At 41.0% G+C, this 21,804-nt stretch overlaps 1 protein-coding gene across 1 annotated transcript; it reads right to left on the bottom strand.

Annotated features, from left to right (window-relative positions):
* Nucleotides 1-1,064: 1,064 nt before the first annotated feature.
* Nucleotides 1,065-21,081, bottom strand: nrsn1l (neurensin 1-like). The gene is made up of 5 exons (XM_029442562.1): nt 20,982-21,081; nt 6,804-6,906; nt 4,746-4,828; nt 3,861-4,013; nt 1,065-2,772 (listed from the first exon to the last, which is right to left on the bottom strand). The coding sequence occupies exons 3-5, from the start codon at nt 4,803-4,805 to the stop codon at nt 2,365-2,367; spliced, it is 621 nt and encodes a 206-aa protein (XP_029298422.1). The 5' UTR covers nt 4,806-4,828; nt 6,804-6,906; nt 20,982-21,081; the 3' UTR covers nt 1,065-2,364.
* Between the last annotated feature and the right edge of the window lie 723 nt (nt 21,082-21,804).

Genomic DNA, 21,804 nt, shown 5'->3' with positions numbered 1-21,804 from the left:
GAAGTGATATGCACAGATTAGACGCAAAATTGGTCCCTTTCTGTGCACATGAGCCTCACTGCAAAAACAAAAGATGGGGACTCTACAGGGAAGTTATTAGTGTCTTCAGAGAGTTGGTTGTAACTGAAGCGCATTCATTCATTACCTGAAGTTTTGACTCGTAGCTCGTGGTCTAAAAAAAACGTAATTACTCTTCTTCTCTCCGCCATTTTTCTTCTTGACGCAAGAATATTTACACTTTGCCGACAGAAGGAAACATTGCATGTGTTAGCGCTGTAAGAGACTTCTGTATCCTTTGTGAATCTGACCTTGACACGAGGCAGCTAGCGGGCGCTTGCGATTTGCAATTCATGGCGCTTTCACAGGCCGCAACCCACTCTTTGTGAATTCACCCCTGACTCTGCTTTAAAAGAATTAAAGATACATTATGCAGCTTTTTTTTTTTTTTTTTACCAATAGGAGGCATCGAAACTGCAGAGTAGACCCATGTCATCGCTCACTACACATTCTCCTTTAAAGTGTGTTTAGTATCTGGGTGTTTGGCTAACCCCCACCTTAAGTGTCTCTTTCCTTTACTGCTGGACTTCAATTTGCTTCTGCTCTTTTGCTGGAGACTGCCACCAGTCATTATGATCAGGGGGCTCAACTAAAGGTTCAATGGACCTCTTGCAGGAGCATTTCAGTGCTTTCTCTTATTCTTCTGACTTTTTCTGCAATGTCTGCTCCTCACTAATTTATTAATGTGTTCCAACGTGATGAAAGCCACCTTGTTTATAAGAAGGTAGTGAGATTTTGCTAATATCTTTACGTGAGATTTGCATAATCAACGCCCCGCAAACTGCTTTATAAGGCCGCCTGGTCTAATCCATTTGTGTTTAGGGTTTACTTTAAAAGAAGTCCTGCTGTCAGGAATCAGAAATCACTTCTTGCATGAGGCCCAATGTGGGTGCAGCACTACCTTTCATTACTAAGAACCTTTTGATTGAGCAACTTTTGTATTCTTTTCACGGCGGAACCGATTGATTAAATGGAAGCAAACACTAACAGAGCCGAACACAATCAGGTATCCATACAACAAGTTTATTTATGCCATTGATTTTATTCCATTATCTTCATCTTATCCACACTAAAACAATGAGACATCAACAATAACACCCAGTGGCATCAGGACATCATGCTTTGCAGAATTCTACCTTGTACTCGTTGCTATTCAGACTCTGGAGGACGTAATCTAACAGGTGGCCTCTAAGGTGCCGCTCCACCACTCGCTGTGTATGCCCGTAAACAAAACATTTGATTGGTGTGAAAATAAATAGAGGAGAGGCACCGGGCCAATCAGAAAAGAGGCTTTTTTCCGGAGTTGAAAATTGAGCACTTGAAGCCCAACTGTTGCCTGGAGACACATCGCAGGCAATTACAGAGCCAGATTACAGTGGGGAGGAAATAGGTGATATTGTCAATGGAGCATGAATATGTGTGGGCGAGTGCAAGTGCATGTGATTGTACATGTGTTAAATACATTAGAGGAGATGTGTGAAAATGTAGAAACATAATTGTTTCTTTCTCTTATCATCCTTAACCTTCTTCTGCACGCGAGCAGCTTCCTGAACGTCCTGTGTGTGAAGGCTACGTGTGTGTGTGTGTGTGTGTGTGTGTGTATGTGTGTGTGTGTGTGTGTATGTGTGTGTGGAAACAAAGGATCCATATGTGTCTAACTACTCAGACAGAGCCAGCCATTATCAAGTGGGAGGTACAATCATATAATTTTTTACCATCATTTAGTCTTTGAGTCTATAGGTGGATGTCACTGTATTTTTAAAATGCAACACTAGTGCACACACACAGTTCAACATCTGTTCTGCAGTAAGAGAACCAACAGGTCTCTGGTTGACATTTTAATGATGGATTTAGATAAAGTTGTGCTACTTGGCTTCTACTCCCAGAGCTTCTCTCTGTTTTCTCTCTACAGTTTGCTCTCGCTGGTATGTTCTCCACCATTGTGCAACACTTCGCTCAATAAAAGGTTATTGACGAGGGACAAATAAAGCTCACCACGCTAATGTGTTTGCTAACCGTCAGTTAGCTCATTAGCTCGACATATTCATACCATCGACTCCTTCTGAACTCCGTCTCTGAACTAAACTGGATTCTCAATTACATTTCGAGGGAGATATATCTTCTTCCCGACTACGGTCGCAGAGCTTTATGTCTAACTGTAAAAGCCAACTCACAAAACAAGCTCCATGTTAACAGTTTGCATGCAGAAATTACTCGTTTCCTTCAACAACAAAACGAAGACCTGGTCAAAGAGGCGAGAGAACTAAAGCCTGTACACCAAGTAGCTCGGCAGGGGGGGATCTTTTTTTAAGAAGTGGACTGCACCGTTTCCACTTTGGACAGTGAGACGGGTATCTTCCTCTTCTCTCTACCTGGTGGCTTAATGACCACATCCCCGGGTTCTCTAAATTCCTTCCGCTTTGACCCCAACTCCCATCCCCCTTCCCCCGGTCTGTGGAACAGCCTCTCTTTCCAGTTGGCCTTAGGGAGGATCCAAGCGACCACCCCCATCGCCGCCAGGGCCGAGCCGAGACAGGAGAGCCCGATGCCGGCCGCGGTGCTGAAGTGCAGCCCCCTGTTGAAGTTGACGGCCTGGCTGTCCACGAAGAACAGGTCCCCCTCTCCGAATGATTCAATTTTATGGGGAGTGGCGTAACCGACTGACAGGCTGGCAACGCCTGCAGTCAGGATCAGGAGACCCAGGGCCGTGGACACCTGGAGAGCGACACAGACATAGAGACCAGATGTGGAAATATGTGCAGCCCTGGTCCTACTTTCTATAGGTGCTCAGTGCTCTTCACTTCTCGTTAGGAAAGGTCATTTTGTTGTGTGTGATGCAAAAAAATCCCAAATTGCCAAATGAGCAGGGGGCTTGTATACCATCCCTCACCTTTACAAATACCACCACGCCACTACTGGCACTTCATCATGCAGACACATGCACAGTTTGCACAATACTACATGAGTGTATCAGAGTGGTGAAGCTCCTCGCTGGCACATCTCTGTCTGCAGCCCACCACACAGTGACAATGGACACCAGTGCATGGGGGGTGCAGCAGTCTAATCTTGGAGAAGGAGGGAAGGGGGGACTCTCAAAATGAGGTAGAATAAAGAAATGCACTTTTTCTATAACTGTATCTTATGTGTTGATGAAAAGGGGAGTGCACACAAGGTTTTACAAGCACAGTAGCATGTCATTGAACTGAGTGATGCAGTTACTAAGGACAGGACTTATAAGAGAACACATTATTATAGTTACAGCACAAGAGATTGAGCATAAAGAAAGACAAAAAAAGATGATTTATGACAATAAAACAAAAATAAAAGCGATGGATTTCAAAGGCGTTAAGTGTAATGAGCTGCAGGAAAAGATAGAATGGCAAACACGCTTCAGGGACATCACCCACTAACTATACTACATCAGTTTCATACTTAAGAGGATGCTTTCACGTTGTATGAACAATGAGGATACCTGACCCCCCGTCTCCCCGTGGAATCTTCCTAACGTTTCAAACAAACATGAAAAGTATCACTCCCTGCATGCCTGTAGGATTTCTCACGGGACGTAACTATGTGTTGTATTAATCAGTGATATTTATTCATATGCCGTATCAGAGTAGGACTGATTAAGAGGAATACACAACGTGGTTCACTACGGAGATACTGAGAGAAATGTGAGAGAGGTTGAGCAGTCGGAAACAAAGAGACAGACGGACAACACGAGGGGCTTTAGGACCCGGCGGCAGAGATGACATCATGGTGAGTAATGTAAACACATCATGGAGAGTGTGTAGCTGCTCCACCTTCCAGACTGCTGAGTTCCACCACACGGATGACCTCTGGCTGTGGACGAACCCACGGCCCTCCGGGTCTCTCTCCCACATGGAGGACGAGCACTCTTCATAGAAGTGGTGCAGATAGGAACGAACCCCAAACTGCAGACAGCCGGAGCCTGCCTGAGAGGACGTCGTGCACAAAGAGCCCAAATTACAAAACAAATTTGCCTGCATTTCTCTTTCACGTTTAAGAAAGCAGTTAACACTTACAGTCTGCAGAAGATAGGTTCATTATGTAGTACATGTGGGGTGTGAAGGACGAATATGTAAGTGGAAAAGGTAAGGGAATAAGGGAGCAACATTGTGTTTACGACGTACAACTTTTTAATTTGAGTACAGAAATGATTACTGGGTTACAAGGGAGAGAGAAGGGAGATTACAAGGTGACAGAGGTGTCTGATAAGAGTTAATTAGTTCATTAACAACAGGTACTGCTGTTCTGAAGGTATTTCCAGAATATTTAGTTGCATTATTTAGTATTTAATTGCACGTATGTGATCGACGTGTGTGCGCTTTGCTGCCTTCTTGGCCAGATCGCCATTGAATGAGAAAGAAACCATCGAGAAGATTCTGTAAATACCTTGAGAACAGCAGTACGTGTTGTTAAACGACTGATATTACCAGGTCAAAGCACTGGGAATGTGTGTGGGGGGGGAGAAGGGCGTGTGGGCTGATAGATAAAGCAGGTCCTTGTAGTTTCCAGGTTTTTTTTATTGGTACCCTGTAGGTACAAATGGTCTGCATTGAAATATGAGCGCCGTAATATAAAAGCGTTAGCAAAGCACGTCACGTGTCTGCTGCACGGCTGCCGAATGTTGATCACGTGACTCCTTTTAGTAGATCATCGCTCACCTCACTCCCGGAGGATTCTCCTCCTGAGCCGGAGACACAGGCCTCAGAGCACAGCGGCATTGCACCTCACACACCTCGTACACCTACAAGTGAAAGATACAGACACACACCAGAGGTAATGCATATTCACAGTCCTGGACTGAATGGTGTGTGTGTGTGTGTGTGTGTGTGTGTGTGTGTGTGTGTGTGTGTGTGTGTGTGTGTGTGTGTGTGTGTGTGTGTGTGTGTGTCGTAAAACAAACACTGTTTATCTGCTGAATATGGATTTCCCTCATAAAAGCCTCCATCCCTTCACAGGCTGCTTGTAAATCTTGGCCCGTGTCGCGAGGTTTCCCCAGTTATTGTTGCCGCATGTGAGCGATTGACGGCTTCCGTGGCCCTGAGGTGGCTCCCCACCCACGGATGAGTCACACAGATGCAAGTGTGTGTGTGCACACTCTTCCTCATACGCATATGCACACATGTCCCTCTGTTGTTTTTCTCCGGGAGCCGGTTTGATTGATTGATTTCATTCATTCATTCAGTAAAGGTAGTATCAGCCCCCCCCCCCCCCTCCCCTCCCTCCCTTCCACGGGGGCTAAAATCTTGGCCCTGACAGGATGAGTTGTTACCAAACTCTGTCCAATTAAACACACTTTTTGTGAGTCGTGTTAACAAGCCCTGCGCTCCTCGTAAAGGGGAATCGTGGGCATATAAACAAAACTAAAACAAAAATGCGAGAAAGTAAAGTTCTCATGCCAACAAAAGAACCTGTGTGTGATCGTGGAAGAAAGGTTATCCCAACAGATCCAGAGAATGATGCTTATTCAGTAAAGCTTTTAGAAAGCACGTTTACAAATGTGACTTCATTTTGTTAGAGTATTGACATCTCATTTGTTTTTGTCAGCGTTAGTTTTTGCTTGTAATGGAAATGTTCCGACCTTTCTGCTTGTATTCATGGTGAATGTCAACACAATTAGAAGTGAGAATGCAAAAATAAAATGAGGTATTGAAGTCCATAACCTGTGTGGATGACTGATTAGTGAGGAACACATTACATTCACTTGGACTTCACATTAAAAAGCATATGATGAATTAATAACACGTTAATGAAACATTAAAGTTCTACCAAAGAGACATTTTCCCTCCAGACTTCTCACATGATTGTATCTAAATAACAGTTTGAGCCCTAAAGAGACAAACTTGTATTTCACATTAAAAAACTTTAAAGAACTTTACATTTTCTTTTTTTTTTTACCCCATTAATTACATTTATTTTAAGACCTCTGGATTGGGTTGACCCCTATAGGTTGGGAAGCACTGGACTAAACTACATAATTTAATATACAGTTTGTAAAAACTCCACCTAAAGCAGCTACAACAGTAAAATACTGCTTCATTTTTAATATAATACTAACTTTTTATATTTGACTTTTGACTTTTAATACATTTTTTATGATGATACTTTGCTGTACTTTTAAAATATGTGATTCTATATGCAGGACTTTTGTAGCCACTTTTACACGAGTACATTCATTTCAGTAAAGGATCTGAGAACTTGTTTTACTTTGTATAAACTAAATGTGATATAATTATGGCTTAGAAATAGATTTCTGATTTTTAAATGATCACTAAACTTGACACAGTGATACAGATGGCTCGGTTCCATAAAGACTCTGTCCATGGTGCTAGTAAGTTTGACTCATAAGTTAAATTCACATATAAAAGACAATTTCTAGCTATTAATTCGTCTAATATGATCCTAACGCATCCACACATGCAACAGGGTTTCTTTACTCTTCCTTAGCCACACTCATTTAGTTTGTTTTAAATAGTTACATTTACTCCTTATAGCCTTTTATACGACAATATATGTCGTCATTTCACAACAGGTATAATTAAAAAGCACTGAACACAGGTGAGTCATCGCGGCCATGCATCCTCGGTACATGTCACACTTTATCTCCATCGCGCTTCATCTACTGCGGCTCACTTTCTCATGTATCCTCCGCACCTACAGCCCCCTCTTTTCACTTTAACCAACAGAGTTTTAACAACCACCGCCGGACTCATTCTTACCCCCTTTGGCCGGAGTGCTCGCTCTTCTCACTGGGGATCCCTGAGCTGTCAGACCGCTGGATCTCCAACGCTGCCGCTGATGTGAATCAGCCGAACGGAGACACTGAGCATGCGCGGAGATAAAATAAAAAATAAAAAGGTGTAAACTCTAGATTATATTATGATATCTGTCTGTTAACCAATTACATTCTTTATCTTTATGAAATATATATATATATATATATATATATATATATATATATATATATATATATATATATATAAAATATATTATATATTTATAATTATATATATAATTATAAATTATATATATAATTATATATCATTTATATAAATTAAAAAAACAACAACACATTATTTTTATTTAAATATTGTCTCTTTATTGAACACTGTGAACAAACATACATTCAACACAATTAAAGATTCCAGTGTTAATAAATTAAATATGAAAAGTGATTATAGTTAAGTATAAAAAAAGCTATGTAAACATAATAACTAAATAATAACATCAACACGTCGATATGACTTAATGAGGAGCTACAGGAAATATTTCTTTAAATGATAAGTCATAAGGGTTAATGTATCTATGTGTAGTTTGTGAAGGAGCTATAATATGTGTCTATATACCACAGCAGATTAAAGCATCATTGGGTACCATGGATTCACTATACCCGCCTAAAGGAATATTTAGCGGTATTATATGAACGCCAGATTAAGACTGCCTATATATTTATAACCGTTCTTATAGACTTGCACTGTTGTCAGTGATCCCCCCCCCCCCCCCCCCCCCTTGGCACTTCCTGCACCTGTCTAGATAGTATCCCTTTGAAGTTTGTTTGGTCTGAAGAGGTTTTGGTGATTGGCCACAGGTGCTTTTTAAATTGGTTGAAACTTGTCTTGAGTGACCTCATCTTGAACCCTTGTCTTCTGCAAACTACCTCTAAGTAACAAATACACTGCCCACTATTTTAACCTCCTCCATGACAATTCCCCCAATGTCCATGAAGTCATTTGTTTCCTGGGATTGGTGTAAAAGAGCCCCGACCTCATCACCATCCAACACCTTTGGGATGAAGTGGAATGCCAGTTGTGAGCCAGGCCTTATCTCCCGGCATCAGCAGCTGACCTTCACTGTTGTTTGGTGGGAGCAAATCCCCGCAGCCAGGTTCCAGAGTCTTGTGGAAAGCCTTTTATTTAAGAAAAATGGTGGCTGTTCTAGTGCAAGTAATATTGACATTGTGTATCTTGAGTGTGCATGTGTGTGTGTGTGTGTGTGTGTGTGTGTGTGTGTGTGTGTGTGTGTGTGTGTGTGTGTGTGCATGTGTAACTACACTCTTCTGTACATGTATTGGTACAGACGTTAGTGTAGCAGTAACATTTAAATAAGGTTATTTACGTCAACATCTATAAATCATGATGAGCAGATGTTACATGTGGGGGGGTCCCACTGGTTTGCACACCTTTCACATTGACAACTCTTTTATGAAGTTATACATTCCGCACGTGAGAAAATGATGCATTTTTATCTATGTGCAAAAGTCCTTCAGATTCACGGCTGAGTGCTTCAACTGTTCACTAACTGAGATACATATTGTAAAGTGAGGTAAGTTTCTGTACAACTCTGGAGTCTCTAAACTGTCCATCAAATGCCAATGTGACAGGAGAGTCAGCTGTTGAGCTGCATTCAGCAGCTGTCAATGGCTGATAATGTCTCTGTAAGCAGTAACTCTCATTAAAGGCAGGCTCACTTCCAGGCATGGTCCGTCTCTGAAATAATGTTAAAAGAAACAACCTCTCTCATACACACACACACACACACACACACACACACACACACACACACACACACACACACACACGCACACACACACACACTGAGTCAGATATGTGTTCTGTAAATATTTCAGTGTTTCCTGAATATACATTATTTATGTGGACTGTCATAACAGATCCCAAATGAAAAGAAAACAAATACTGTCATTTCTGATCGGAGTGTGAAAAGAACATTTGCTACCAGGCATAATAAGTGTGTGTGTGTGTGTGTGTGTGTGTGTGTGTGTGAGGTTCATCATATTTGTTATTTGGACACAGTATGGTTAGCCATAAAAGGCTGGATAAGACTGTTTCCAAGGTGCCCTTGTGAAAGAAAGACATGGAAAACTGGTCTTGTTTGTCTTTATCACCCCCCTCACACACACACACACACACACACACACACACACACACACACACACACACACACACACACACACACACACACACACACACACACACACACACACACACACACACACGTTTTTGTATGACCAAGCTGTGCTCTATCAAAGAGAGAAATACATTTCCATGGTTACGAGTCCAGCAAGGTCAGACACAGGAAGTAAGAGCTAGGTGTTGATTGGCTGAACGATAATTACACTTCCTTTTAAGATGATGTGCAAACAGGTTTTGTTTTTTTCATGTACTCCATTTAGAAGCTGTTGTAAAGCAATATCACTCATTTCAGCTGCATGCCTTGCTGCCCTTATTACTTCCTTTATTCCCCGGCTTGGGGAGGGTTATCCTTTGGTGTGATAAATTATGCATTGTGCTGGCTGATATCTTAAAAATAACCTGTGCATCAACCCACAGCAGCCTTTAAAGCCACTGTCAATATGAGGGAACATCCAAAGCCATCATGTTAATTAGTTGTGAAAAGCTTTTCGTCTATTGGCTTGTCAAATATAGGAAGGGTAAACCATCTTCCAAAGCCACAATATTTAGATTTGAGGACTGAAAAGACAGTTTAATATTTTATTTTCTGCACCTCTAATCCTTCTCGGGGTGGTAGGGATGGTGGCAGCTATCCCAGCACGCCACCGGATGACACTTTCTGACGGTTGGCACTTCAATCGAGTTCTAATAGATATATCGAGACACTCTGAAGGACAACGTTTCCTCATGTTCTTCTTCACCCTTCTACCTCTCTTCTTAGCTAATTTTACTAAATAATTTATATAATACTTGCCAACCTTTAGATCTCAAAAATAGGGAGGATCTCGACACCATGTTGGTTTCACAGACTTTGTTTACTGAATTATGGGGACTTTTAAAGAATGTCAATAATTTGGTGCGACCCGAAAATGCCTTTAAAGTGAAAAATTATTATTTCTAGAACGTCTTAAATTTGCTTGAGTATTTCTTTCTCTTAGTACTCTCCATTCCTCTCTCCATCCCTCTCTCACTGAGGGAGGTGGGGTGTGAGTCGGGGTTGAAACTCATAAATCGTGGAGAAATTTGGGAAAAACTGGAAGAGGGCAATAACACATGGGTAGTTTGTCTTTTTGGACGATACTCGAGAAGATAGATACTCTCGTGTAAAGTAGATACATAGCTGGAGCAGCCAGTTAGCTTAGCTTAGCATAAAACACTGGAAACATGTAGAAACCGCTCGCCTGGATCAGTCCAGAGGTAATAAAATCTGCCTACCAACACTTCTAAATCTCCTTAATCAACATAATATATGTTGCTGCTATAATCTGCACAAACACTGAAGTGCAAAAGCAACACTTTAACATTTTACTGGGGAAAGTGTTGATTTTTACAACATGGTTTCCTCTGTTTCCAGTGTTTGCTGCTAAGACAAGCGGCTGCTGGCCACAGCTACCATCTAGATGTTGGAACCCACCTTCTCATCGAACTCTCTTTTCTCAGAAAAGAAAGACAATAAGCACATCTCCCAAAATGTTTTTGGGATCTATACCTATTTTCCTTTTCCTTTCTACATCTCAAACCCTTATGGATTAACAAAAAAACATATTCAAACTCAAAATCATTCTGTCCTTCTATCTCAAACGCAGGCGTTGACTTATCTTTTAATTGCACTACAGGCATGTTAACTCAAATCCACTCTCTTTTCTCCCTTGTGTCATATCTCTCTTAAATTCAAGCATACAGTCAGGATACATCACTTCTATCTCAAATACAGGCACACCTTTATAATTGCATAATTAAAAGCTGGTTACATTCACTCTGCTGCTCTCTATCTCTTTAAAAAAAAGAAGCAGGTATTGAAGGCACATGGTTATGGATGCACCAAAGCTGTGTTAAAACCTCACATCTTTTGTTATCTTCAATGTAGCTCCGCTTTTAGTAAGCTCACATTTTAATTGCACAATAAAGCCTCTGTAATGCACAGATTTCCTCTCCCTCAGTACATTAGCGGAGCTGCTGCAGCGCTGCAGGCAGGGTGACGGCAGTGCACAGTTCAGAAGGTCACTACTGGATGTGTTTGTGGGTGCAGGGCTGCGGAATGGCTACGTTACATCACGCAGAGCGTCATATAATGGCACATTAACATGAATAATGCATCCCATGTTGACAAGCGAAGGGGAACACACAGCGTCTAAATATTCTATAAGGAGAGGAATTCATAGAATAGAATAGCACTTTGGGAACTAATGGGCCGTCAGGTGTCACATCGTATGATGAAGAGTGAGTGCATGTGTGATGTGCGTCTGTATGACCGTACTGCTCGCTGTTGTTCAATATGGGCTATAAAACTTTTTTTTTATTTAAAAACCTTTTTAATTGTATTCTCATTTTGGGCTCCGTGCTGCTCACTTGTGCTTGTCAGGAGGGAAAAAAATCTGTTTTTGAAAATATAGTGCATGTGCTATATTCACTGTAATTAGATTTCCAGACAGCGGAAGTCTGGAGGAGACATAAGGCAAAAATAAAGCTGTCACAATGTGGCCATACTTCTGCAAGACTTCGACAGTTACTTCTATTGAAACACGTTTTGACTGCTGCTCTGATTGATGTGGTCGGTGTAGGAATACCTATTTAGATTTTTATTCCATTATAAACAAACGTCTCACATTCAGTGGTATTAAAGTAAAAGTACAAGTAAATGTTCTTAGAGTATAATATTCAGGTAGAACAGCTATTATGTACTAAAATGCAGGATTATTATTACGCATATTTTATTTTGTAAGCAGCATTTTTGAAGGATAAGGCTGCTGACTATCTATATTGTACTTATTGTCAACAAATCCCATTAAAAGCAACTATGCATTATTTAATCCCTCACTGCTTTCTGACTTTCCTACCTTGTGTGTGGCCCTCAGGCACGATCCCATTGGATCCCACTTAAGCCCTAAATCCTAAAAGAGGGTCACAAATATATCGACTCAATTTCCAGCAAACGTTAGTCAAACAGGAGTAAATACTGTCGAGTTAAAGGTATAATATTTGCATGAAACATGGTAGAAATATACAGTAAAGTAGCAGAAAGTGTACCTCAACTAACCTAAATCCAGCCCTTCAGTAAATGTATTTAGTTACAAATCTTACTCTAGTCTAAGGCAAATACAAAGTGTCAGTGATCCTGGATTAAAAGCAGATATCAACCTCCAAATCTTTATACCATTTGTCACATTTTTGTACTAAATGCATATTTCAGTACCCTGATTTGAAAGTAGGATGCATTCATCATTATTAACTGTTCTAGCCATGTTTCATCTGCAGGGGGAATGTTTTACATATGTTAGATTCTGCATGTTAGCGGATGAAACATACCCAACTAAAACCCACTTTCATACAGTAAGGCCCTGAAGCATGGCTCCTCTTCATCTTTTGCCCCACGAGAATACATTTCATCATCCACCTACTGAACATCATTTTAATACACTATGTTATCCACTTACATAATGTTGCTCAGGGTTGAACTGTATCCGTCTATCTGTCTATATGTTTCGATGTACCCAGCTCACGTCTCATCTCTCACATCTCAGACAGACTGACCCACTTCTCTGCTTTACCCCGGAACAGACTGTGCCTGGAGGCGAGGCTGGCTGCGACATAAGGCCGCTGCAGAGCTGACTGGTTCAGGGGTCCGTCTCAATGGGCTCCTTCTCCTCCCCGTCTTCCCTCAAGTCATTACAGTGGCAGATAGCAGACACAGGGAATGGATGGGTTTCATTCCAAACGCGGTGCTTCCACTTGTCTGATCATTCAAGGTCATATCGAGCAGATCAATAAGACTACACTGATGTATGGGGAAGTAGGACAATGTGTGCGTGTGTGTGGGTGTGTGTCTGCAGCAGGGGGTCACAGACACACACCTGCACGGGGTCAGACACAGTGTGTTATCTCATTTCCCAAATCTGACACTAGATGTCAGTGGAATGCAGCACAGGGCTTTTTGTTCACTTGAGTTCATCAATACAAGATCCTTTGTTTCTTTTATCTTCACGTGTTAGAATGGCAGCATCCATATTTGAAGCCATAAAATGTGTTTATCAATTGAAGACCTGACGTGATGCTTCAGGTAGAAACTTGAGGACCGCTGTGATTTTCATGAGGTAATGTGAAGAATACATGCAAGTGGGGTGTGTTAACACTTTGCTTGATGAGTCAAATTCTCAAGTTTCTTTTTTGTCCTATTCTCTTATAGTTAGTTTCAGTTGATTTTGTTGGAACCCTCCCCATTGATTTCTGGGATTCTTCTATGTTTTGAGCTGTCAATCAATTAAAAATCTTTTAAATAACTGCAAATTAATCACATATTTTTTATCTGTTTAAAATGTACCTTAATTAATGGAAAATGTTCAATATGGAAGCAGACACAAATGTTTGCTTTATGCAAATATATGTATATTTATTGTTGGAAATCAATTAACAAACACAAAACAATGACAAGTATTGTCCTGAACCCTCCCAGATACGGCTTTTAGGGATGTTAAGAAACCAGAAATGTAGTTGTCGATACCAAGTTTATACCAAATAAATGATTGCACTTTAATTTTAATATCTGCTTTTACAAGATTACCTTTGAACGCATCATCATAACAGATATCATTTATTTGAATAATAATAATAATAAATTGTATTTATAAAGCGCCTTTCAAAGCTAAAAGCATTCTCAAGGCGCTAATAGAGCTTGAACGTATCAAAATCTAAATCAATATAGCTTTGTTCCGTTAACGTTAGCTGTTAGCTCCGTTATTTAGTCACGCAGGACTGTGCAGTGTTTCTTCTGCGGGTTACAGATAACAGCTAACAGCTAACAGCTAACGTTACTAGCTCTCCTCCTGCCTATTTCAACTACGGATGTTAAAAGAGAACAACACGGATTTGTTGTTCACAATGTAGCATGTTTATGCGTTAACATCGCGTTAACTTTGGCAGCTCTTCTTATTTTTTATTTTTTCTTAGATAAGACATCTTTTTACATGTGGTTGAGAAAAGAAAAACACATCTTGTTTCGACAGTCCACAAATATTTGGTCAACAAAAGGAAACATAAGTTTTAATTTGAAGAACATAAAAAAGCATGAATATCATATAATTAAATTTATATTATGCTAATATAATGATTGGATTGTTAAATGTTTGGGCTAAATAAATACTATTGGTCCATTGAGACTATAAAAAACCCCTTGGAGGCAGCTTCTGAATGGCCGTACTGCATGTGCCAGAGTATTTGCACATGACACAAGACCTGCCCTTATATGGTGTTTATGGGCGCTACCTATGCTAATACTTAACAATTGGCCACAGGCCTCCAATTTCATTAATTTAATCAAGTGAGATTCATCACACAGCACACTAGGGTAACTTTGGATGGTTAAAAACATCTGGAGTTGATTTCTATTATTATTTTTAACAGAAAATGAAGAGAAGATATAAGATACATTTAAGACAATGTTGCTGCATGAGGCAGATTGTGTCATGCATTAATAATATGCCCAGCCCATACAGGCTTAGAAGACACCATTATTTAGAAAAAGAGACCAGAAACAAGAGTAGGAACATACATTATGAATTATACTAAACAAATAAACCATTCTGATGTTTTTGTCAAGCTTTAGAAACAAATTTCCTATTCTCAAGCGTGCCACTTTAAGACCTTTGACTCCTTCATAAGTTTGCCTCATTTCCATAATTGCGCTGGATTTAAAAATATGTTTGTAACTTCTAAAATGTCACATATGTTTACGCAAGAAAATGCTGTCATGCTAATTTAAAGGGTAAAGTTCAAAAGTCGTGTTTGTCATTGAAAGCATCTTTGTTTTTCTACCGCGACTGCACAAAAACATAAATATTTAAAAGTCATAGAATGCATTAAATACATAAGGCTGCTTCAAAGATACCTTGAATGCACCAGTGATTTCCATGCGGCTAAGTGTGTCATCAATATGAAACTTTCATTTAAAATGGTATCTGCTGTCACATTGCGAGACATCAAAGTCTCACAATATAGATCCACGAGTTTCAGTGTAATCACATTGCAACCGCAGAAGATCCCCTTGTTGGGGTAAGGAATCATTATCATATCTATAACACCATTTATCATTGATATAATTAGATAGCATGTCATTTCAAACTGGCACATATAAATGTATCCTACACCCCCCCCCACGACCTCGCTCCCCAAGAAGTCATTAATGTATCCTAGTGTAATATTATCACATGGCTACATTCCTCTTCTCTATCTAATCTAATTCATCAGTCTAATAGGTCATAATTAATTGCTCCATTATTAATCGAGTGATGTCATACCTACATGCCTGGGGGTGAAATGAACTGTCTGTCACCAAGAACGCTGCCTTCAAAGCCCGTGTGGCAGGGTGTGTGTGCTGGATGTGGCGATCATAGTTTGAGCTTTTTTTGCCTCAGCGGTGTCAAAAGCTCATCAGACTCAACCATCCACAGATCAAATTCATCACTGTTCAGCGTGACCGCGTGATTACTGCTGATTACCTCGGGTCAAAAGGTTCAAACATCATTGAGGAGGATATTACACCGCGGTGGGACATGAATATTTAACTGTCTCATTCTGGTGATGCTCTCTCTTTGGCTAACTTGAGCCAGAGGAGATGGTGATTAGCCTCGTAGACAGGGCTAACGACCTAGGATGGATGAGAGTGGATGGCCATTGAATGTGCCAATGACATGGAGTGGACAGTCATTCATGTAAAGAAGAAGTCGGTGGTGCTGCCTGCGAATTAAAGCTTTAAAGTTATAACCCTTAAAGATTTTCGTGAAATACAACCCCTCTCGATACAGTAGTTGGCGCCATTCCCACGTTGGATTCCAATTTGCTTTGGGATTCACAGGAAACGATGTATTCTATTACTTTTAGTAATCTCATTGATGCTTCCTCCAGAATTCTGGGACTTCTAGTATTAAACAATCCACGTAATTGTAATGCTATAACTTGAATGTTTGTATTCTAAATATTATCTCAATGGGAAGAAATTATAAAATACAAAACTAGAACGGCCAACGGCGAGGCCAATGGTGCATTCAAGCGACAGACAGACAGACAGACAGACAGACAGACAGACAGACATACAGAGCCGAAAACATAACCTGCTTTGCGAAGATAATGACAAAAATCTCACTTTTATGCCAATTTAATTTGCTTTTTCCGTTTCCCCAAAACTGTTTCATATTTGCAAATGAGCCCTTATTTCCATAAATGATGATTCAACACCAGCAATGGTTGAGTTTATAGCTCATTATAAAACGTCAAAGTGTATTACAGCAACTTCTGGCAACACACTTCCCTTTGCTGTGGGACTGGAGAGACACACTAACACGCCAAAACAGATACACAGATCTGCATCATGAAAACAACACTGTTGGGGGAGAAGTTTAGACTGATGTGAGGCGTGCATTAGTCCAGCAAAGCTACCTCAGAGAGATATATAGGGACATATTAATGCACACACAAACATAAATGCAGATTTTAACCACCTTGCCAGTGCTGGCACTTTATCATTGTCAACCATCTGCCCCTTTGTTTCAAGCAGCAGTAACCTTTCCCAGAGAGTGTGTGTGTCTGTGTGTTTCTACGAGTCGGTGTGTGTTATCACTGGCGTCCACACATGCTTGCATATCCAGTGTGTGTTCTGGCTGCCAAACGTCCATTTGGTCGGGGAGTATTGCCAAAGTGAGGTGGAGGTCAATTCTACACAGCTGAATCATTGAACAGCACTGAGCTGAGCCGCTGCCAAGGCTGGCAAAGCTAGCAAAGCACCGCGTAACACAATGTCATCATCTGGGTACAAAAAGTCTCAGTGAGGACTGAGCTTCTAAATGTTAGGGGTGAGAAAAGAGTCACACCACGTGACACCTTTAATTTAATTGTACATAAAGTCAGCTTATTTGTTTTTGCTTTCCAGACTGCTTGGTTCTCAGGCTCAAGATTTTTCCTTTTCTCTTTTCACACAGAGTTGGCGGTCAAGGCTGTTTTTTTTTTTTTTTTTCCTGTGTGGGGCCAAAGATGCTCAGTCCCCACTGAGCGTTCCTGCTTTCATCCTTGGATCTGATCAATAATGGATGGAACTCCCACAGCCTCGCAGGCAGGGATTGCTTGGAAAAAAACTTGAAAATCAGCCGCAATCTCGCCGGAGCGGGGCCGCGCCTGGCCACCAATTAGCACCAAACATTTTACAGTCGCTTGCTGGCTGTGACTGTTTATAGGCACGCTCAAAGAAACACACACACACACACACACACACACACACACACACACACACACTGACAGACACCTCTGGAGAGTCGCTGACCTACTCCCCTAACCACTTTATTGATCTGTGGGCCAAAGATGTGAAAGCCTATTGAGGTCATCATTAATGATTCATCATATCCAGAAAATGTCAAATGTGGCTTGGGAGCGTAAACATGAATGCATCAGATGTTATGGACTCATAAACATGCGAGAGCTTTGAAGAAATCCTCTATGCATCTATATGAATCATACATGTGAGCAGAGAGGATATAGAGTATGGAGAAGGCTATCGGATAGTTTGTGATGCAACCGTTTCATCACAATTTGTTCTGATGCTGTCATTCACTTTACTCACGACTCACACAGAGAGATATATGTTATTCTGAATAATCTTGGCCCCGTCTCTGTCTTCTGCGTTTGCCTTCAGCATCGTGCAGAGGATAGGAATCAATGGGACAAATATGACAACAGTACAAACATGCGTGTAAAAGTATGCGGCCTTTGCCTTTTTGATGCTTTTAGTCCGTGTAGTTGTCCTTTGATAAATATTCTAGCACATAGACAAACACAGACGCGTATATATACAATGCATTAGCTATTCCGCTGAGACCCACACACATGCATGCTATCCCACAGGGACGGATCGAATGTAGCAACGATGCACTCTGAGACATGCGATCGCTGTGGATTTTCATACCTTTTATACATCCAAGTATTCACCCAAAACACTTAAATACCAAATCAACTTAGATACCTCTCCTCTATGGCGTTGTAGTGCGAAGGTTCCCTGCAGTTCTTGTAATGATGTGATAAACTTCACTGTTGTTTTTCCTACTGGACCGCTTGACGGGGTTCTGTAATTTGGGGCCTCACAGACAAGGGCTACCGGGTCCAGCACAGAGGTCCATTGAAAAATTCAAAAGTTAGGATTTATGGGTCGGGCCAAGCACAGGCTGGCCTTGTGTGGGAGCCCCAGACAACACCCGAGCAGGGGACATAAATTTGACTTTATGAGGGGAATTCGCTCCGCTCTAAAAAAAGCTAAATGTCCATTTAAGGCAGAGCATGATTATACCCTTCTTATTTTTACTTGCTGCTCTCACACCATCTATTTTGAATTCACTGTGTTCATCACACCCACTTCATTTATCAATTGTAACATATTGTGTTGTTTTGCTCGAGCCTTCAGAACAGATGAGTTTAAGACATATATAATAAGCCTGCAGACAAAAAAGTTTTAAGGTTTAGTTGTATCGAGCACGAGGGAAGAAATGCAAGCGCGTCAGTCAACATCAACATCAACAGCAGTTGCAAAAACAAGCTTAGCAATACACCAACAAATGCAGTGAAGAAGAGACCGCAAGCTAGCAAACATGGATGTGCTGAGACTGTCATATGAGGAAATATCAGCGTATTTCTCCAGGAGGTTGCAGGTTTCCACATTACACTTTGTGTAAGTTGCATACTGGGGCCACAAATGTGATTTTAACAATATCCTGCAGATTTAAAGTGAAAAACTTTAGACGAATGTGAGAACAGCCTTCTAATGTCAAACTGTGAACATACATCATTCTGCACACTGACGCTCAAACATCCAAGTGAAGTAACAAGGAGCAAAACTACTTTCAAACTGAACACATTGGACAGTAATACTATAGTATAGGGACCGTAGGATATGACATCGGGTGCAAAAAGACAGTGGGAGTCATTCACCAGACATTAGCCGACTCTTCCCTGTAATTTCGTCCCTTTCTCTCCTCGGCACTCCACAGTGAGAGCACTTAATAGAGCGGGCCCATATCTCTAACTGAACAATGACTTCATGTCTCTGCAGTTAATTATCTGTCTGATCCATACCATAGAGAAGAATGAACGAACTCCAACACTGAGTTCCATACATAGTCCGCACTAATGCTCTTTCCATATAGGCAGGCAGTCACGAGACAGAGCTATTAGACCAATGTAATGAGTTTACGTATGAGTAATGGCCGCACACATACGCGTACAGAGAGCTCTCCGCACGTTGTTTCTAAATCGGTTCCTCTCCTAAGACGAGTTCGGCAAATCTCGCGACTGATTTTGCAGGTTGGGGAATGACGTTCCACAAACAACTTGTGCACACAGAAGGATGTGTTTGACCATGTTTGCAGGTATAATCAATGCACGCTACACAATAGCAGTCACCGCTACCGTGCGGTATATACATTCAAAGAGGCTCTCAGCTTCAGCCACATCTCCTGTGTCTGATCTAATACTTGAACACTATATTGGCCTCAAATGCCGTAATGACCCCAGCTGTGATGCAGTGTATGTGCTAGTCCTGCATCAGTGCTTTTAAACACCTCAGCCATCATTCTGCAGCACTGGTGTTTATTTAAATGGATTTGGCCTGCTCGGGCTGTAAAGAGAGAGCGCATAAAACACTGAGGGCGAGTGAATTACCAGCAATAAAGCTACGAGCCGAGCCTGTTGACGGAGCTAAGCCGAGGTGGGCCAAACTAGGCCATGCAGGACTACCAAATCCCCAAGCTTGCCTTTAACAACAGCCTGAATTCTTGCTAATTGTCTCTCCTTGTCATCCCTGTTTACTCAAGCCTCACCACTCTCCCTGCCATAATGGATTCAGGGGCCTGACAAGCCATGTTTGATTGATTTCTCTCCCTGACCACTCAGTGGAAGGACTCCTGGCTGCATGCCAGCTGTACAGTGGGCCGTCCCTGGTGTGTGTGTGTGTGTGTGTGTGTGTGTGTGTGTGTGTGTGTGTGTGTGTGTGTGCGTGTGTGTGTCTGTCATATAGCACACACAGACTGATGTGTGTGTGCACAGATGGAGCCACTATAGCATAACCGCCACGCTATAACTCTACAGTAGGATATCGCAGTGTACAGCGCTCTACCCGGAGGGTGTCATTAACATTTAGAAACAGCCCCGGCATCAGTCACACTGCCTCTGCTTAGGTGTGTTTAACCTTTCTGTGTGGAGGGATCCAGCAGCCAGAACAGAGGGGATTTCACAAAGAAATAGAGCTGCTAGAACGGAGAGAAGTATTAAAATGTAAAGCAAAGTTTGACAGAGGCCACTACAAAGGAGCAGCGCATTTCCATATATATGTTTTGTATGAATGTGAAAGTCAAAGCAAAGTCGTACAGCTCTGATTGATGTGCTGAAAGTTGGACTGTAGCACTTATCCAGATGAAGTACTTCGATATTTATTCAGTAAGTAGTAATACCATAGTGTAGAAATACTCTGTTACAGTAAAAAGTCCTCAATTCAAAATGTTACTTAAGTAAAAGTACACAAGTATTAGCATCTAAATATAATTAATGTATCAAAATAAAATAAGAACTCACTACGCGGAGCCCCATTTCAAAATAATGTATATTATATTATTCAATTAAAATTATTGATGCATTCAAATGTAGATGACTTTAATGTGGGAGGTGGGGCTTATTCTTTTTTAATTATACACACGGCCGGGTAGCTTGTGAATTTCACCAGAGCATCTATACAGTGCAATATTTGTCCAATTTGATTAATCATAATTTATTTATTGACAATATTTTGTTGGCTATTAATAATCAGAATTTGCAAAGCAACTAAAACTATGAAATAAATAATCAAGTAGTGCCGTAAAAAGTACAACATTTGACTCTAAGTATTAAGTAAATGCACTTAGTTACCTTTCAGCACTGCACTTATCAAAGTGAAACTTTTCTCTTCTACTCAGTCTCACTCTGTGCTGTTTCTGGTTCCGTGTGTCAGAGCTGAGCAGTTCCCATGATGGATGTGCAGCGCTGTCATCTCCAGGATCGCCTCAGTTAAGATGATAGATCCGAGCCCGCGACGAGGTCGATTAAAGTTCACTGCTCCGGAGTTATCTCGCCTTGTGCTCTCCCTCCAGTCAGATATTCTGCTGATGACGATGATGGCGATTCTACTGATGTTTACTCGAGTCTTACTGACGGGCAGGTATGCAACCAGTTGGCACAATGGACAGAGCTGATGGTGTAAGACTTGCTGTTGAACATCTGCAGGATATGGCCTTGTGTGAGTGTTTGTGAGAGAGAGAGGCAGAGAGAGAGAGAGAGAGAGAGAGAGAGAAAGCTATTCTCATTATCGCTGAATAACTAAGCATGCCCTGGCCTGCCAATTATGGAGTGTGACTGTCAAAGTTGTTAACACGTCTGTACGCAGATGTTGTGGCAAATCACTTATATTGATATGGACTAAATCTCCATATTGTATTTGGCTTTCAGGTAACATTTAGCTCCATGTCCAATTATTAAAAGCAGCTATATAATTAGATTCCTTATAGCACACTTTCATGGATCAGCATGTAATCTTGACACCGTTTATGTCAAAAATGCAAACCGTAGAAGGTACGTGTTGTTTGTAAAAGCTTCAAAATGTCATAAAATAGTATGCATCACAATTAAAGAGCACTACAAACAGCACAACATGTGTGGTATATGATTTAAAGTCAGTAATCTAATGGTAAATTAT

Source organism: Cottoperca gobio, chromosome 11, assembly GCF_900634415.1.
Source record: "Cottoperca gobio chromosome 11, fCotGob3.1, whole genome shotgun sequence".
Lineage (NCBI taxonomy): Eukaryota > Metazoa > Chordata > Actinopteri > Perciformes > Bovichtidae > Cottoperca > Cottoperca gobio.
Note: the sequence above shows the minus strand (reverse complement) of the source record. Positions and strands in the feature narration are given on the sequence as shown.